Here is a 20,112-nt window from a genome sequence, read left to right on the forward strand (position 1 = left end):
AATTCTGCTAGGGCGTTGTTGGGGCATTTCCAAGTTCCTAGTTTATTGTAATTGCTTCGACATGATTTTGAGTCAAATTTCCTGCAGAAGTATACCATATTCTCTCCATTGGTGTTTGTCCTCTTGCGTGCCGCCGCGCCGGCCGCGGTGGTCTAGCGGATCAGGCGCTCAGTCCGGAACCGTGTGACCGCTACGGTCGCAGGTTCGAATCCTTCCTCGGGCATGGATGTGTGTGATGTCCTTAGGTTAGTTAGGTTTAAGTAGTTGTAAGTTCTAGGGGACTGATGACCACAGCAGTTGAGTCCCACAGTGCTCAGAGCCACTTTTTGTGCCGCCGCGTCTTGTCACGGTCCGCGTGGCTCCCCCTGTCGGAGGTTCGAGTCCTTCCTAGGGCATGGTTGTGTGTCGTCCTTAGCGTAAGCTAGTTTAAGATAGATTAAGTAGTGTGTAAGCCTAGGGACAAATGACCTCAGTAGTTTGGTCCCATAAGACATTATCACAGATTTTCAGTTCCAAAAATTCTTGTGGGCCGCATGTGTTCCTGTTGCGTCTTTGAATTTTCTTTCCCTGCTTAACTGTATGTTAAAATCTTCTAGTAACACTTTCAAGTGCTTCGTGGGAACTTTGTTGGTAGTTTCTTTCAGATCTTCCCAGAAATCTTCTATCATATGTTTCCGTGTTTCTTTTCGTAGTTGATTGTGGGGTTATGTGCACTGATTACTGCGTAGGTTCTTTCTGGATCATATCGTGAGTCCTGATATCTTTTTCTGATTCTGAAGCGAAATCTACTACAGAGAACCACGTTAGCTGTATTGAGAGATTTGTGAAATAGAATTTATTCGTGGTGTTTGATCAAATGGCTCTGAGCACTATGGGACTAACATCTGAGGTCATCAGTCCCCTAGAACTTAGAACTACTTAAACCCAACTAACCAAAGGACATCACACACATCCATGCCCGAGGCAGGATTCGAACCTGCGACCGTAGCTGTTGCGCGTTCCAGACTGAAGCGCCTAGATCCGATCGGCCACTCCGGCCGGCTGGAGTTTGTCAGTTGTTTCAATTTACCTTTTTTCAGTAACACACTATCATATTCTACACTAAAAACATAGATTTCTGTTTTTTTTCAGAATGGTTAGTAGCATTTTAAATGGTCACTAAATGACAATGCTGTAAGACGGTCAGATGACCTTGATCTGCTTATCTTCGTGACAGCCGCTACTTATTTTTTATATTCCAAGCAGATTCTCACCTGGAAATAAGTTTTCTACTTTAAAATCTATTTCATGGTCTGGATCAGATTTAGAGCATGCCTTCCCTTTTTTATACACTTCAGACAAATGGCAAACATATACATTTTTGCAATGTTTCATTGACGTATGAAAACTATTGCATTAATATCCTGCTACTGAAAAGCCAGTTGTGGGTATAATCCAAGTAGAAAAGCAGAAGAGAGAGAGCCTGGACTCTTTTGGGTGGGGTGGGGGAGGTTTCGCTTCACTTCTGGTGTTAACGTAACGCGCGTGCGTGGTGGCGACGTGCTCGGACAGTGACAGTGTTTACGTCGAGGCGACTGTTCAGGATCAGAGTGGAGTCAGTGTGCTGGCTGATAAGCCCGCTGCTGGCGTCTGTCGCCTCTGGGGACAGCCCACGGCCCTCCTCCCAGACGTCGCAGCCGCCTCCGGGTCACCGGCCACCGTCCGCAGTCAGACGGCACTCGCAAATTACCAATCACAACCGTAATTACCAATATAACTGCACAGGCACTTGAGACAGTGTAGACGGAATACTATTTACCAAACTTTACAGGAATAATGTCCATTTCTGCGTTGTTAGCACTTTTATTGCTACGACCTGCAGTTAGGCGGCAATGCTGGTACCGGAACTCGGACCCCAGCAACCAAGGACATGGAGCGTGAACGACAGACGTTGCTATGATCTGCTTCACCAACATGTGATTCCTAATGTAGGGGACAGAGGTGCTTTACACTCAACTACACTCTGGCCATTAAAACTGCTACGCCAAGAAGAAATTCAGATGATAAACAGGTATTCTGTGGACAAATATATTATACTAGAACTGACATGTGATTACATTTTCACGTAATTTGGGTGCATAGATCCTGAGAAATCAGTACCCAGAACAACCACATCTGGCCGTAATAACGGCCTTGATACGTCTGGACATTGAGTCAAACAGAGCTTGAATGGCGTGTACAGGTACAGCTGCCCATGTAGCTTCAATACGATACTACAGTTCATCAAGCGTAGTGACTGGCGTATTGTGACGAGCCAGTTGCTCGGCCACCATTGACCAGACTTTTTCAGTTGGTGAGAGATTTGAACAATGTGCTGGCCAGGTCAGCAGTCGAACATTTTCTGTATCCAGAAAGGCCCGTACAGGACCTGCAACGTGCGGTCGTGCATTATCCTGCTGAAATGTAGGGTTTCGCAGGGATCCAATGAAGGGTAGAACCATGGGTCGTAACACATCCGAAATGTAGCGTCCACCGTTCAAAGTGCCGTCAATGCGAACAAGAGGTGACCGCGACGTGTAACCAATGGCATCCCATACCATCACGCCGGGTGATATGCCAGTATGGCAATGCCGAATACATGCTTCCAATGTGCGTTCACCGCGATGTCGCCAAACACGGATGCGACCATCATGATGCTGTAAACAGAACCTGGATACATCCGAAAATGTGACTTTTTGCATCCAGGTTCGTCGTTTAGTACACCATCGCAGGCGGTACTGTCTGTGATGCAGCGTCAAGAGTAACCGCAGCCATGGTCTCCGAGCTGATAGTCCATGCTGCTGCAAACGTCGTCGAACTGTTCGTGCAGATGGTTGTTGTCTTGCAAATGTCCCCATCTGTTGACTCGGGGATCGAGACGTGGGTGCACGATCCGTTACAGCCATGCGAATAAGATGCCTGTCATCTCGACTGCTAGTGATACGAGGCCGTTGGGGTCCAGCACGGCGTTCCGTATTACCCTCCTGAACCCACCGATTCCATATTCTGCTAACAGTCCTTGGATCTCCACCAACGCGAGCAGCAATGTCGCTATACGATAAACCGCAATCGTGATAGGCTACAATCCGACCTTTATCACAGTCGGAAACGTGATGGTACGCATTTCTCCTCCTTACACGAGGCATCACAACAACGTTTCACCAGGCAACGCTGTTTGTGTATGAGAAATGGGTTGGAAACTTTTTTCATGTCAGCACGTTGTAGGTGTCGCCACCGGCGCCAACCTTGCGTGAATGCTCTGAAAAGCTAATCATTTGCATATCACAGCATCTTCTTCCTGTCGGTTAAATTTCACGTCTGTAGCTCGTCATCTTCGTGGTGTAGCAGTTTTAATGACCAGTAGTGTATTTTGATGCAGGACAGAGCTCCACCTCATATTCCTCGTGAGGTCTCTCGGTTACTCCGTAACACATTTGGAGAAAACCGAACTATTGGCCTATCGTTCCAAACTGTCGCCACCAAGATCACCAGATTTGCACCCTTGTTATTTCTGGCTGTGGAGTTACCTGAAAGACAGGTTTTATCAAAGGAACACTAACACACGTTGGATGTTGAAAATGAGCATAGCGAGGAAGGCACCCAACATCCACCCGAGATGTTTCTGGCAGCATAAGAGCGATCTCTAGTGCTGTTCCAGGATGTGATTGCAGGTGGTCGTCACATTGAGCAACGCTGGAACGTAAACATGGTACGCAATTGACAAGTGTGGCCCTCTCAATCAATGGTTTCTTTCAATGGTTTATTCATTGTTTCTCTTCCACATGTCCTACAAATGTTTTCACAAAGCTTCATCGTCCTATGATCATTCGTTTTTCATGGGGATCCTCTCAAGTAGCGAAACTATCATTATAACCACACGATGCTATGTATCGAAAATAAATGAACTAACGGAAAGTTAACAGTGTGAAAAGACAAGTAACTGTTGGTCTATTCATGTTCTGAATACAGCAGGTGGATTAAATAACAGTTCTACAGGGACTTATATAATCCCTTACAAAATTGCTTTCCAAGGCTGCTATCTGAAATACATCTCCGTGATAATGACAAGGAGGAAATTGAGTCAGTAAATAAATCACTGATAGCCAACGTCTCTCATGGATATCATGGGTTATCAGGCAGAACAATAAATCACTGTGCTGCATATGTTAGCCCTGCACTTAGCTGTGATCAATTAAAGTCATCAGCAGTGAAACATATCCTATAAAAAACGAGAAAGAGATAATGTAGACGATTTTAGATCTACTTATATGCCTTCGGTGTTTGCAAAAGTTATTGAAAAGGCTGTACATATAAGTCTAACAGATCATTTGCGTACAAATAATTTTCTGTCAAACATCTAGTTTTGTTTTATAAGTGCTTTAACGAATGAAAATGCTATATTCTCTTTTCTCTGTGAGGCACTGGACGGATTAAAGGAAAAGTTGCAAACATTATTCGTCGTCTTTGATTTACCTAAGGCGTTGATTGTGTTGATCACAAAATATTACAGTAGAAGTTGAAATAACAGGAGTATCTCAAAACTGGTTCTTCTCATAGATTAGAAACAGGCAGCAGAAGACCAGTCTCCACAGTAATGAGAACGGTTAAGAGGTGGCGTCTGGTCGGGACACGGTTCAGTGAGGAGGGAGTGGGGAAGGGGGCGGGGCTCGTATGTACATAAATGATATGCCTTCCATTGTGGCAGGTGATCCTAAAATATTTCCGTTCGCTGGCGACACTAGTCTGGTAATGAATGACGCTGAATGTAATAAAGGCAATGTATCAAATAGTGCAGTTCAAGACATAAATGCATGAGTTGTAGAAAATAAATGGATACTAAATCACAGTAAGACTCAGATTTTACTGTTTATAACGCACAGTTCAACTAAAATTTACATCATGATCACATAGAATGGGCATATGATTAGTGAATCCGAATAACCCAGATTCGAAGGAGTTCAGATAGAGAATAAGAGTTCATTGAAAGCCCATGTTCAGGATCTTGTTCAAAAACTGTCATATTCACCATTAGAGCAGAATCTGCAATAATTATAGTCCAATATGAAAATTAGCCTACTTTGCTTATTGTTATTCGCATATGACACACGGCATTGTTTTCTGGGATAACTCTTCCTATTCACAAAGGGTACTTTTGGCTCCGAAATGGGCAGTTCGAGCTATATGTGATGTACGTTCGAGGAACACTTGCAAACACCAATCAGGACTCTGGGAAACCTGATACCGAACGCTCAATATATATTTATCTTTAATGTCGTTTGTTGTTAACAGAGTGAGATTATTTTCAAGAATTAGCAGATTTCGCTCATTTAACACCAGATATAATTCAATCTGCATTTCTATCACAACTCCTCGAATCTTGTGAACAAAGTCGTGCAGTATTCTGCTGTACCCATTTTCAATAAACTACCACAGAAATTAAAAAATCGTAGCAGTTACCCTCGCACTTTCAAGTTAAAACTGAATAATTTGCTTGTGGCCCACTCCTCTCAATCTGTCGGTTAGTTACTTGAATAATTTAAACAGATTCCTTTATTACATTTTTGATTATGTAAATACATTCTCAGAAGACTGTCGTTTGCATAGTACATGCTTAAATTTTATTTAATTTAATGTTAACTTTCCAGATGTTAATTTCGTGCAATGATGCATTCCATGATCACGGAGAATTGCTCCTAAAGTTAATCCTACGGAACAGGACGTGTAAAATTAGATAAAAAACATTTCAAGAAAGGGAAAAGAGAGTTAAGGACTGGAGTGCGGAAGGTGGATTGCTCTCCCCCTCTCCCCCCTTCAATTTAATCGTAATAGAAAGAGCACCGAGAAAAGTAACAACCTTAGACACAGGATCTCGGCACCTCGTGGTCCAGGGATAGCCGGCACGGTAGCTCAGTGTGTCCGGTCAGAGCAGAGGGTAAGATGGTCTCTGTAATAAAAAAGCAGAGAGAATGGATTAACGATGAACTTGAACGGGTGATATGATACGTCTGTCAGAACAAATGCAATGAACAATAATGAACAAAGTGAGATTTCCCAAAAAAAAAATGGGGGAAGGGGAGGGTGGTTACCGTCTTTGATTAGTGATCAAAACGTCCTCAGTCCTGGTCTCGAAACCCACCACCGCTTAAATTTTGATTAATAATCAGCGTTGGCCGCCGGAGACTTCCGGTATAAGAAGTCAACCTCTTTCTACCAACGGCCTAGTCAAAGAGGAGCGGACCGAGGTTCAGGGCAGTCTCTTGTCCTTGCGGTGGAAAACTGCCCCTAAAGGCAGAAGAACCAGGAATGGTCAATGGCACAGAGATGCAGAAGGTTTTGGAACCCACTACATTAAAGACACATAACGTGTATCTACAGGACATGTGGCGTGTAATTGAAACGTGTCACGGTGATCTCTCCATTTCAAAAGATTACGGAATAGTCACCAATTTGGATAACTGGGATGGGACTGCCAAGGGGGAGGTGACTATGAGAAAAAGATTGGATAACCAACGAAAAGACATCATTCTACCAGGCAGGGCATGGAATGCCAAAAGCTTGTACGTGGCAGTGAAGCTAGAAAATTTGAAAAGGGAAATACAAAGGCTCAATCTAGATATAGTAGAGGTCAGTCAATTGAAATGGAAGGAACACAAGGATTTCTGGTCAGATGAATATAAGGTGATATCAACAGCAGCAGAAAATGGTATCATGCGAGCGTGATTCTTTATGAATAGAAAGGTAAGACAGAGAGTGTGTTACTGTGAACAGTTTAGTGGTAGGGTTGTTCGTATCAGAATCGACAGCAGACCTACACCGACAACGATAGTCCAGATATACATGCCGAAGTCGCAAGCTGAAGATGAAGAGATAGAGAAAGCATATGAGAATACTGAAAGGGTAATACAGTACATAAAGGCAGATGTCAAAAATGGTTCAAATGGCTCTGAGTACTATGGGACTTAACTTCTGAGGTCATCAGTCTCTTAGAACTACCTAAACCTAACTAACCTAAGGACAACACACACATCCATAGCCGAGGCAGGATTCGAGCCTGCGACCTTAGTGGTATCGCGATTCCAGACTGTAGCGCCTAGAACCGCTCTGCCAACCCGGCCGGCAGAGGATCCAGAATTAGAATCAGAATTTAAGAGAGCTTTGGAGGACTTAGGATCAAATAAGGCAGAAGGGATATATAACATCCCAGCAGAGTTTGTAAAACCATGAGGGGCAACAAAACGATTATTCACGGTGGTGTGTAGAAAGTATGAGTCTGACGACATACCATCTGACTTTCGGAAAAAGATCATCCACACCATTCCGAACACTGCAAGAACTGACAAGTGCGAGAATTATTGCACAATCAGTTTAACAGCTCTTGCATCCAAGTTTCTGACAAGAATAATATACAGAAGAATGGAAAAGAAAATTGATGATGCGCTAGATGACGATCAGTTTGGCTTTAGGGAAAATACAGGCACCAGAGAGGCAATTCTGACGTTGCGGTTGATAATGGAAGCAAGATTAAAGAAAAATCAAGACACGTTTATAGGATTTGTCGACCTGCAAAAAGTGTTTGACAATGCAAGACGGTACAAGACGTTCGAAACTGAGAAAAATAGGGGTAAGCTGTAGGGAGAGTCGGGTAATATACAATATGTAAAAGAGCCAAGAGGGAATAATAAGACTGGACGACCAAGAACGAAAAGTCCGCAGCTCGTGATCTCGCGGTCACGTTCTCCCTACCCGTGCACGGGATCCCGGGTTCGATTATCGACGGGGTCAGGAATTTTCACCTGCCTCGAGATGACTGGGTGTTTGTGTTATCCTCATCAATTCATCGTCATTCATGTAAGTGGCGAGATTGGACTGAGCAGTTGAGAATTTGTACTGGCGCTGATGGGTGCGCAGTTGAGCGCCCCACAAACCAAACATCATCATCATCATCATCATCATCGAATTAAAAATCTACTGTTCAATCTATTCGAAGAAGCAATTATGGTAATAAAAGAAAGTTTTAGAAGTGGAATTAAAATTGAAGTTGGAAGTCTATCAATGACACGATTCGCTCATGACATTGCTAACCTGAGTGTAAGTGAAGGAGAATTGCATGATCTGCTGAATGGAATGAACAGTGTAATTAGTACTGAGAGTAAATCGGAAAAAGACGAAATTAATGAGAAGTAGCAGAAACGGGAACAGCGAGGCACTTAACGACAGAATTGTTATCACGAAGTAGATTAAGTTAAGGAATTCTACTACCTAGGCAGCAAAATAAGCAACTGACGGAGCAAGGAGGGCATAAAACGACTAGCATCGGCAAAGACAGCATTCCTGGACGAGAGAAACTTTCTAGTGTCAAACGTTGGCCTTAATTGACGGAAAAAAATCCTGAGTATGTACGTTTGGAGCACTGAATTATTTGGTAGTGAAACATGGATTGTGGGAGAACCGGAACAGAAGAGAATCGAAACATTTGAGGTGTGGTGCAACAGACGAATGTTGAAAATTGGGTGGACTAATGAGGTACGGCATGAGGAGGTTCTGTGCAGAATCGGAGAGGTAAGGAATATGTAGAAAACATTGACAAGGATAAAGGACAGAATGAGAGGGCGTCTGTTAGGAGATGACTTCCCTGGTGCTAGAGAAAGCTGTAGAGGGCAAAAATAGTAGAGGAAGACAGAGATACGAATACATCCAGCAAATAATTGAGGACGTAGGTCGCAAGTGCTACTCTGGAATGAGGAGATTGAAACAGGAGAGGAAAAAAAACGAAAGAAATCATTTTGAACTCCTGCCCACAAATTGACAGAGAATCGTTTCTGGTGATCAGACGAGCTAGGCTTTTAGATCCTCATCACCTGGTGCAAGACTATGTGGCAGTTTCAAACAACGTCACGAGCGAAAGATGCCTCATTCGTGAACAACGCAAACTGTAAGATATTTGGCACTGTTGTACTGAGCTGTATAATCCATTGAAGAGAACTAAGCTCCGCGCTCAGAATCTATTGGCCCCATTGTTCGCATATGTTGGGTGTGACAGCTGATACACCAGCATTCTTCACATTATGCATTTTAAGGACAGTTTGTGGGTGCTACTTGATGAATCGGTTCTCACATGATGCAACACCATCATCTCAAATCCACGCGAGAAGTGAGAATAATTCTTTGTCGAAAACTTAGACTCGCCAACTGCTTGTTTCACTCGAGTTTCTATCCATGGTGATCAACAGCTCGTATCTTCCAATGAGAATGAGACATTGTGAATCTTTTCACTGTACATTTGTTTGGCTTTCCGGGAACAAAACTCCACCTTTGCAAGTTCCTGTAATTAATAATTCTCAACTTATTTACTCAATTTCTGATGATCAAATAATTCTGCGTGGTAGCGCAAAAGTCCCATGAGTCCATCCAAGACATACAGTATCATCCTACACAGAAACATTGCCATGACTGAAGGATGCTATGCCCAGATGTTTCATGAAGAAGTAACGGATTCCAGCTTCATGCAAATGAAAACATACGATCTTATTCTTGAAAAGAACGATTATCACCTTCACCACAATCCAATGTGCATTACATATGCTCCCCCCCTGTGACTAGCAGAGGGCGATAGATTCGCAAAAGGCCAATTAGCATTGTTATATAATTGTACGTGCTTGATGTTGAGGCTAACGGTGTGTGCCTGACCTGGTCCAGCGATGTAACATCCATCACTATATGCGTGCGGCAGTCAAAGTGTTAGCCATTGGTCCGCAGCTCGTGGTCGTGCGGTAGCATTCTCGCTTCCCACGCCAGGGTTCGATTCCTGGCGGGGTCAGGGATTTTCTGTGCCTCGTGATGACTGGGTGTTGTGTGTTGTCCTTATGTTAGTTAGGTTTAAGTAGTTATAAGTTCTAGGGGACTGATGACGATAGATGTTAAGTCCCATAGTGCTCAGAGCCATTTGAACCATATAACGTCATATCCAGCTTTACGGCAAAGAAATATGTAAAAATCTAAAAGGAAAGCAGAACAAAAGGACTGCTATAAACACCAAATAACTATTGTATACCTATCCGCCACATAGCGGACATTTGCATTACTGCGTATGTAATAGTCCATAAGCTGTGGTCGTCAAAACGTATAGAAGATAGGGCACAATAAACATACAAAAGCATTTGGTAATCGTCTACGTTAAACACCACCCTTATCCAACTAAGCTTGTGCCAAATGTTTTATGTCCTACGTTTCTTCATTTAAAGGAACTATTTAAGTGGTTAACCGAGCCACCGTTTACACAGAAAATAAGTAACTACAGGAAACAGCTTGACGGTATCTTCCTGACATTGGATTATCCCAAAATAGGGCTGTGTTTATAAGGTAGCCTCCGCGGCCGGAAAAAAAGCCGTCTGTGTTGGAAGCAGTGCGGGCAGCCAGATGATCTGTGGGCCTACTGTTGATAAGCGCCTATGTAAACGTGACGAGGCCTGCCGGGCGCAGGGGAGGCGTGGCCGTCCCAGCATGCTCAGCGCGGACCGCGCAAAGTCCGCAGTGGTGGCTGCGGGCAGCTAGCAGCGGGCGCTGGTCGCAGAAGACACCGCGCAGTCCTCTCCTCCAGCATGCCAGACCTCCTGGACAGCGGGCTCTTCCCGCTACCCTCCAACTTCTCCAGGCGGCAGTGGCTCACGCTCATCGTCATCGGCATCGCAGACTTCTGCAACGCCATTTGCGTCTCGCTCCAAGCCCCCTTCTACCCGCACGAGGTGAGTGCCCTACTGCTCAAATAATGGTATTTCCCGACCACATATCCGTTCTAGTTCGAACTAACTGGCTTCAGGAAGCATGTACACAAATACATGTGTAGGACATTCTTCAATACAGTGTTAAGTCTGGTGATCGTTAGCACACAAGCAGTTGTTGCTTAAAGTGTTAACTGTTGGGAAACGGACGCATTGCTCATCGAAATTTTAGTCGACCTAAATTAAGTTGCGTTGCTGAGCGATAGAACACCTGTACTAACCACAGCTCCTGAAATGGACAAAGTTTCATTACAAAAACGGCAGCATTTCGGGTCATAGAACGTAACTTTAATCAGGTTCTAACAGGAAGTCGTTTAATTTCCGAGCCATATACAATGGAAAAAATATTACGATAGAAATTTTTTGGATTGGAGACAGACAACCTGTAATTTAGTGTCTGGCCTACTAAAGTCTTTTGTTTCCTTCTTCGTCTGTCCCGCATACTGTTGAATTCTCTGAAGATAAATGTAACAAGGTTTTACACATTGTTTTGAAGATGTAAAAGAATGCTTTTCCTGTCACCAAATGCGTCAGTTTCCCTTAGGAAGTGATAGTGTGCCGCTTGTTTATGAATCATATAAGTTTTGCCTTGCGTAAATAGTATTTAAATTGCTTGCGTTCATTTCGAGACTCGTAAAAGTTCGGAATATTCCTAAACAAGAGAGTAAAACCACCAAGCATCCACCTCCATGTTGGCCAATGTACCAGACAAGAGATAGTTGGTTTGAAATGGTGAGTCGATGCTCATTGACTCACCTCGGTTACCCAGACCAGCACACAGCGCGTCAATTACACTAGCAGGTCGCAGTTGCCACTAGACAAATTCTTCACGTTTAGAAGACAGTGTTCCGTTTCTCGACGAACTGTGTAGTACACGCCCATTCCAACCCAAACAGGACGCTTCCCTTCATCGGGTACTGCTCTTAGCGAACGAGCTAGACAGTCAAGACTCACAGTCGTAAACAAAGGCAAACACAAATTGTAATATCATTGATTCTAAGACCCTCGAATTTATTTTATCTCTGAGACCCAAATTCAGTATTTGTAATCGTTGTGAGCACGCTGTATTAAATATTGCTCTTTAGCGCAGCGTATTTAAGTCACTCAGAAAGAACGCGCCGTCACAAAATTGAACTGCTGCTGTAAGCGGCTAATATTCAGTTACCTTTGTCGTCCGTTTCAGGCACAAGATATCCTTCTAGATTTAATCGCTGCATTTAGGACCGAAGTTACTGCTGCTGAAAAGTCATTACTTTAGAGTCAAGAGGTTATTGACAATGCAGAAAACAATTATTGAAATATATTTTGTTCATATGGTTACCAATAACTCGTAAATACTTAACGTTCTCATATACCACAGGGTTGCTGATAAAATCAAACTATATTTTTCAGTTTCGATCATTGGGCAACATGATTTGTGATCACGCTGGGGCTTCAGTTAAAAGAATTCATAGCATCAAGAAACATGAAAATGTGTAATAGGATTTAGTTGTATAAATTCATTTTGTATACTCTTAAACTCATTTTTCCATCGATGACAGCGACACATGGTCATTTTTCATCTCATTTTCGTCGCCACTGTATACTGCTGTAATTTTGTTTGATCATTTAGACTGAAATGGCAGCGAATAAAGTTTTCAGTAACTTTTGAGGATATGTAAATTACTTTTTCATTCCCAGCGTCACTAATCCGCCTGTAATGCACTTAGTAGTATTTGACCCACACTACTCGAGTTGTAATTGTATACAAGATAAAGTACCTTTAGAAATTTGTAGGTGTAAATACAAAAACCTGAGTATATGTAAAAGAACGTCATTTAACGAATACTTATCAAGCTGGTGAAAAGTTTTGTCTATTATGAGCGCCATGTGTAGCATGGAAATGTGGTTGGAAAAATGATGAAAAATGCGACATTTTTGGAACCTGTTTTGTCATTTAATCACTGTACTGGCGTTGTCTTTTGTTTATCTGTAATCTGTCGAAATATTATGGGACAGTTTAGTGTCTGTACCGCATGTTCGGTGCCTTACAAGCTTCTCGGATGAGCAGATTGCCGGCACTTTCAGATGTTCCACCCTATTGAAGTATCATATCCCTTTCGTGTATCTAATGTCTGAAGGGTTACATTGTTCATGTTTCTTACACACTGAAGCAAAACATTTTAAATGACGAAGTTAAATGGAGCGGGCATTTTTGGCAGCAGACGTCCTCCAAGCTGAAGATGGTTATGAATTAGTACTAAAAATGTCCAATATTGAATTTTTCACCATGAAGATGGATTGTCTCTACCTTCAGATTTGTGTACTGTCGAAGCAGTGTGCCCTATAACAAATGGTTCTTATACTTACTGCTCTGAGGCAACTGGAATATCTTCGCAAATATGATAAATTTTACTGCTCACAATTTAGGTTTTATATGCATGATTTCCCTGTAGATATGAGGCCAAAGATGGCATTTCTCCATCGTGTTGGATGTGTCTGTAATATTTGGTGGCATTCCTGCAGTCATATAGGAATGTATCGTGCTAAAAAAGTGCTGAAATACTTTTCGGCGTCTTTGACAATATGTTCACTTCATTTGCACCCAGTACTGCTGGATATTTATCTGTGAAGAGGACACAATATATCCATGTAATTTTAAACTGACTAACCCATGTGCAAATGACACATCTGTTTATCCGTGTCGGGATGCTCGGTATTTAAAATTAGTCGCGGTATGACATACCAAAATAAAGCAACGTGTAAGAAAATCGTGATGACAGTGTTGCACTTTTATTTGGTATGCTAGTACTGTACGTGAATGTACAAACAAAAATGTACCAATTATCGTAGCAGTCTTTCAGATTGCTGGCTGCTCAATTATACTGTAGCTTTGTCTGCTGCAGCGCTTGAAGCTGTAGTTGTCCCTTACATATTCACAAATGTGAACTGTAGCATCAAAAAAATGTTTTGGACTCCGAATAACTACCACAAACGGATAGCGAAGCCATTCGAGAAGTTGTGCTGCGCCGAGGGTTGCGTGAGTGTGTAGCGCCGTCTTGAGATCGCTGACGACGCCTGAGATAATAGCCGCTGCGTCCGCTCAATGCTCCAGGGAGCAGGTGGATGGCGACTGCCCTCTGCTCTAGAGACTGCCACTCTGTACGTCTGGATGACAACTGACAGTCTGCCTTTTCGCAAAGTACTTCTTATACTCCAATTTGTGCAAATATGTCTAGTTTATTTCTCATAAATGCAACCACTATACCTTGAGCAGATATTGTATTACTAGGTACGCGTCACCTGATGTGACTCTAATTCCTTAAAATTCTTCAGACTTGCATTTTACACATCGATGCTGCAAAAGTTTAACTTCAAAGTTATAGTTGTGCGCGTAGAGAGAAAATGATAAATAAAACAGTAGGTCAAGAATTTACCTTGTCAACCGTAGGGCCATTCCTAATGTAGCATAATCACGACTACGTAACACATCTGAGATATTAACCACCTCCTTGTCCACACATGAACATTGCTGTCACGCAATACTTACTTTCTGGTCTCACTTGTGGAGCAAGACTTTCTCTTTCTGGTTGACTGCAGTAAATCGAAAAACTGATATTTTATTTTCTTCATTACTGAATTACAATATACTTGTTAAATGACATAAACATAACGTAAAAAATATTTTCCGTTTTATTCTGTAGTTTTTTCAGGTACCTGCTTCAGTAATATATGTAAATCGTACGTCATTTTATCTGTGTTTGGTTGTTTCGGGGGAAGGGACCAAACAGCGAGGTCAGCGGTTCCATCGGATTAGAGGAGGATTGGGTGGAAGTCGGCCGTGCACTTTCAAAAGGAATCGTCCCGGCATTTGCCTGAAGCGATTTAGGGACATCACGGAAAACCTAAATCAGTATGGCTGGACGCGTGTTTGAAGCGTTGTCCTCCCGAATGTGAGTGTAGTATAGCCACTGAGCCACCTCGATCGGTTTTCACCTGTGGTTGCGACATTTGTCACCTGGCAGTGGCCTGAGAAGAGGAAAGCCTGTTCGTGATCCAATAAACGGCATTTCGCAGAACGTCAGGAAAGTCCTCCCTTTTGACTTTTATTTACCATAAATAAAAAATAAGGGCACCCAAGTGGAAAATGTTAGCGGCGACAGGAGGAGGTAGTTATATTCAGGATAAGTTTCTCATGTGGAGATAAACTGACTTGATTCTTTAGCGGAATCCATTGATTACAGTAAATGTTTTGGTTGCAAAGCAGTTGAACCACTTACCAAGTGACGTCGTTAATTATTGATGCCCTGTATGTAAATGAAACGTTACTATTATGTCATTGTTTGCATTATCAGCTTATTGGGCGCGGTGGTATGTGGCCAATATGTTTATGGCTCAATGGAGCTGGTCTCACGTTCAAGGGAACCTTTAACTGCGGCCGTGTCGCCTGGTTTCCTTCAGCTGTAATTTTTGACGTAATTGACACCATTGCACTAACATTGAAAGTATGTGGCTAATGTTTACGATGTGTACCGTACGTGCCGCGGTCTTTCTATATAAGCTGAGGAAGTGCAAGAGCGACGCAGAAATACATGTAATAGCAACGCTAGGGTGTCGTTACCTGGCTGTGATTGCCATTACTGCCGCAGTAATTGTGTAGTGTCCTGCTGCAAACCACAATACTTCTGCTGTCGTTGATTATGCTGCTACTGTAAACCTTTAAAAGGGATGGAGGATAGAAAACTTTCTCCATTCCCACACAGTAGTTCAGACATACAGGGTGTTTAAAAATGACCGGTATATTTGAAACGGCAATAAAAACTAAACGAGCAGCGATAGAAATACACCGTTTGTTGCAATATGCTTGGGACAACAGTAAATTTTCAGGCGGACAAACTTTCGAAATTACAGTAGTTACAATTTTCAACAACAGATGGCGTTGCAAGTGATCTGAAAGATATAGAAGACAACGCAGTCTGTGGGTGCGCCATTCTGTACGTCGTCTTTCTGCTGTAAGCGTGTGCTGTTCACAACGTGTGCTGTGGACAACATGGTTTATTCCTTAGAACAGAGGATTTTTATGGTGTTGGAATTCCACCGCCTAGAACAGTGTTGTTGCAACAAGACGAAGTTTTCAACGGAGGTTTAATGTAACCAAAGGACCGAAAAGCGATACAATAAAGGATCTGTTTGAAAAATTTCAACGGACTGGGAACGTGACGGATGAACGTGCTGGAAAGGTAGGGCGACCGCGTACGGCAACCACAGAGGGCAACGCGCAGCTAGTGCAGCAGATGATCCAACAGCGGCCCCGGGTTTCCGTTCGCCGTGTTGCAGCTGCGGTCCAAATGACGCCAACGTCCACGTATCGTCTCATGCGCCAGAGTTTACACCTCTATCCATACAAAATTCAAACGTGGCAACCCCTCAGCGCCGCTACCATTGCTGCACGAGAGACATTAGTTAACAATATAGTGCACAGGATTGATGACGGCGATATGCATGTGGGCAGCAGTTGGTTTACTGACGAAGCTTATTTTTACCTGGTCGGCTTCGTGAATAAACAGAACTGGCGCATATGGGGAACCGAAAAGCCCCATGTTGCAGTCCCATCGTCCCTGCATCCTCAAAAAGTACTGGTCTGGGCCGCCATTTCTTCCAAAGGAATCATTGGCCCATTTTTCAGATCTGAAACGATTACTGCATCACGCTATCTGGACATTCTTAGTGAATTTGTGGCGGTACAAACTGCCTTAGACGACACTGCGAACACCTCGTGGTTTATGCAAGATGGTGCCCAGCCACATCGCACGGCCGACGTCTTTAATTTCCTGAATGAATATTTCGATGATCGTGTGATTGCTTTGGGCTATCCGAAACATACAGGAGGCGGCGTGGATTGGCCTCCCTATTCGCCACACATGAACCCCTGTGACTTTTTTCTGTGGGGACACTTGAAAGACCAGGTGTACCGCCAGAATCCAGAAACAATTGAACAGCTGAAGCAGTACATCTCATCTACATGTGAAGCCATTCCGCCAGACACGTTGTCAAAGGTTTCGGGTAATTTCATTCAGAGACTACGCCATATTATTGCTACGCATCGTGGATATGTGGAAAATATCGTACTATAGAGTTTCCCAGACCGCAGCGCCATCTGTTGTTAATTGTAACTACTGTAATTTCGAAAGTTCGTCTGCCTGAAAATGTACTGTTGTCCCAAGCATATTGCAACAAACGGTGTATTTCTATCGCTGCCCGTTTAGTTTCTATTGCCGTTTCAAATATACCGGTCATTTTTCAAACACCCTGTATTTATTAAACATATTGTGCCCTATACCCACCCCATATCACGGCAAATGAGCTTTTATATTGTTAGTTCTCCGAATTCATTCAAATAACATCGTGTGATGGTAATTCCAGCTCATCAGTAGCCTGTTTGATGTCGGCAAAGTCACCAAATGACTATCCTCTGGTGTTTTTTCTGGCTTAGAAATAGGCGTGTCGGAAGAGGCCGGATCAGACGAATTAGGGGATGAAATGGTCGACTAACTGGGAACGCTGTGCATCCATTTCAGTCTCATCTTCCAATGAATGCGAAGGTGCGTGTTGTCCTGCAACAAAAGGTTCGATTTGGTCGACTTTCTAGGTCATTTCGTCGTCTTTTAGCTGGACAAAGATTGGTGCAATACTCTAAGGTAAAACTGCAGACTGAACTACGCAGGCCTAGAACAGACTACAATATTTACCCCCATAAAACGGATGCCACGATTTTCTGACATATTTGGATGCGAAGCTTATCCGAGTGCACGTACTCACCCTGATTATTTTCTTACTCTTGGTTCCTGTATCACAACTATGAAACTATTTTCTGCTAACGTAGCGAGAAATTCCTCTGCAGTGGCAAAATGGGACAAAACTGTGGATGGCTCAACTCGGCCTTGTTTATTAACTACTGAAACTTTTTGGCAGCTAGTTCACTGAGGGCTTCACGTCTGACATTTTTAATAAGGATAGAAATACGCTTCTGGGTGATGTCTAGTATCTCAGCCATGTTTTTGGAAAATACTAGGTGATTCTCAAGAATCAGCTTGTAGACATATTTTGTTGATGGATGTGTAGTGGGCCTCCCGTTGAGAGGCTAAACAGTGAAATCTACAGTCTCAAATCTAGGCACCCAGGTTTTGACCGTGTTGGAGGAACGACACTTATACTACATAGTGTTTGTGACATCTGTATTGAATGTCGTTTGCAGACTTTGTCTGGAGAAAAGTCATCACTGCTTATAGCTCCACGTGAATTAAACTTGCTTGTGTCTATCTCAGACGCTACCTGAAATTAGAGGTATGAGAATAGCAAACGTGCAATAGTCTTATAACTGGCGGAGGGCAAATTCATAACAAATGATTTGATTCATAACATGTGATATTTGGGCAGTTACGTAATAAAGTATCAAGCTTTCACGTACTATCACATTAATTTTCCAGTTGTAATTGGACGGTGCCAAATTCTGGAACTCATCACATTTGTTCTTGATATTGCTGCCGTAGCTTAGCTGTTTGCGCCTGGTTGGTCGCGTAGTAATACTTGCTCCATATCGTCTCGTTCACAGCAGCAACAATTGTTCTCCCTACAATAAATAAGCAGGAATAAAAGTTGGCACCTTCGCATCGACGTTGAAAGCTGATTCCATAATTAATAAAAGTTCAGGCATTTGGTGATAACACAATGAGTGACACCAATTGTTAGAACGTCGTATACTAATGCACATTCATGTCCTAAGGAGAATAAGTTCCATTTCCGCAACCGAAGATAGTTGCCAGGCTGTTTCAAAAGCTTGCCAAAAACCATGGCTGAACTCGTTATGGAGCAAGCGAGTAAGCATACATATCCAAAGCGTACACGAAACACACCGTTAAGGGTGCCTGGGAAGTGGTGATCAGTATGTCTGACCACGAAACTTGATGCTGGTTGCTCTGGTGGTGCGCCGGCCGCGGTGGCCTAGCGGTTCTAGGCGCTCAGTCCGGAACCGCGTGACTGCTACGGTCGCAGGTTCGAATCCTGCCTCGGGCATGGATGTGTGGATAACATTGACATAAGCTTGAGGAAGAACTTGCTGAAATTGTATGCTCGGAGCACAACACTACACAGAAAGGACTTGTACATGCGGAAATTGAAGAAAAAACTGGTAACATAAAATGTGGACCTACAATTGTTTCTAAAATAGTGGATGGATCGAGAGCAAGAGGTATTCGAACAAAGGCTGGCGAATAATGTAGAAAATTTGGCAAAAGGCTGAAAATTGGAGGGAAACGTGCTTAGGCACCTAATACAGTTTGGCAATGACACAAAGCAACGAGCGGTAAAGCTGTAATATCAGGCAAACGTTTATACGTTACTAATTGATAAGGAGGATGGGGTAGTAGGTAATCAGAGATAATAAATCTGGCGCAGAGTATAAAGTAGACCACCACAGTATAATTGTAGGATTGTTCTCTTTAAAGTAGCTGTTAACCCATGTCTGAGGACACGTCTGATGGACGTTTAGTCATACAAAAAGAAATCATTACTCCGTGTCGCTTCATAAGTGGCCTCCAAGTAGCGATTAGTCGTTAATTGGGGTCTAGAGGGGCGGATTAATTTAAAGTGTATCGCTCCGAGTGAAGCAGGAATCCTAAAGATGGCGTAGTCGGTTGGGATAACGGGCCGGAGTTTGCAGAATTGGGCAGACGAGGCACGTTTAAAGGGAAGCAGACTGGCGCCGGCGCCGGCCGCACGGATCAGCGGCTGCGCTGATGGCTGCAGGGTTATCTGCCCGGCCGCCACTCCGCTCACTTCAAGCGTGTCGCCAGTCCAGCATCCAGCATACGTCGCAGAGGACGCACGCGCCGCCTGGTTTTGGCGTCGTAGTATCTACAGCTACGGAGCGTGCCAAAACTCGACCTTATTTTTATGCAGCCAAGCATAAATCCAGAAAAACAAAGCATGCTTAACTGTGTTGTTTTCTCGACGATTCTATAATCTACCGTCACTAAGTGATAACAAATCTTGAATCAGTCTGTAGCAAACGACTTCTGTGTTCTCTTATTGACTGTGATGGACAAGATGAAGGAAGAGCGGAATATGTACTAAATTCCGCCATCTGATCTTAATAAGAGTATATGAATGAGCGTTCTGGAAGCCATAGTACAAAAATTAGATGGGGCTTGCATGAGCCCCAGTATGTTTACTCAGGTGAATGCATATGTTCCGGTCATTTCATCCTCTCTCCGTCCATCCCCCCTCCCATTCCCTCTGTCCATATCCTCCTCTCCCCCCCCCCCCCCCCTCTCTGTCT

At 43.3% G+C, this 20,112-nt stretch overlaps 1 protein-coding gene across 2 annotated transcripts in view; it reads left to right on the forward strand.

Annotated features, from left to right (window-relative positions):
• The window catches only part of LOC126337066 (MFS-type transporter SLC18B1-like), an 89,547-nt gene that overhangs the window by 15,173 nt on the left and 54,262 nt on the right, over positions 1–20,112 (forward strand). The window contains exon 2 of one of the 2 annotated variants that reach the window (XM_050001396.1): positions 10,498–10,760. In XM_050001396.1, coding sequence (XP_049857353.1) covers positions 10,617–10,760 — 144 coding nt within the window. In that variant the 5' untranslated portion in view covers positions 10,498–10,616. The remainder of the gene's footprint in view (positions 1–10,497; positions 10,761–20,112) is intronic. The other variant, XM_050001395.1, reaches the window with a different exon arrangement.

The sequence above is a fragment of the Schistocerca gregaria genome, chromosome 2, assembly GCF_023897955.1.
Source record: "Schistocerca gregaria isolate iqSchGreg1 chromosome 2, iqSchGreg1.2, whole genome shotgun sequence".
NCBI lineage: Eukaryota > Metazoa > Arthropoda > Insecta > Orthoptera > Acrididae > Schistocerca > Schistocerca gregaria.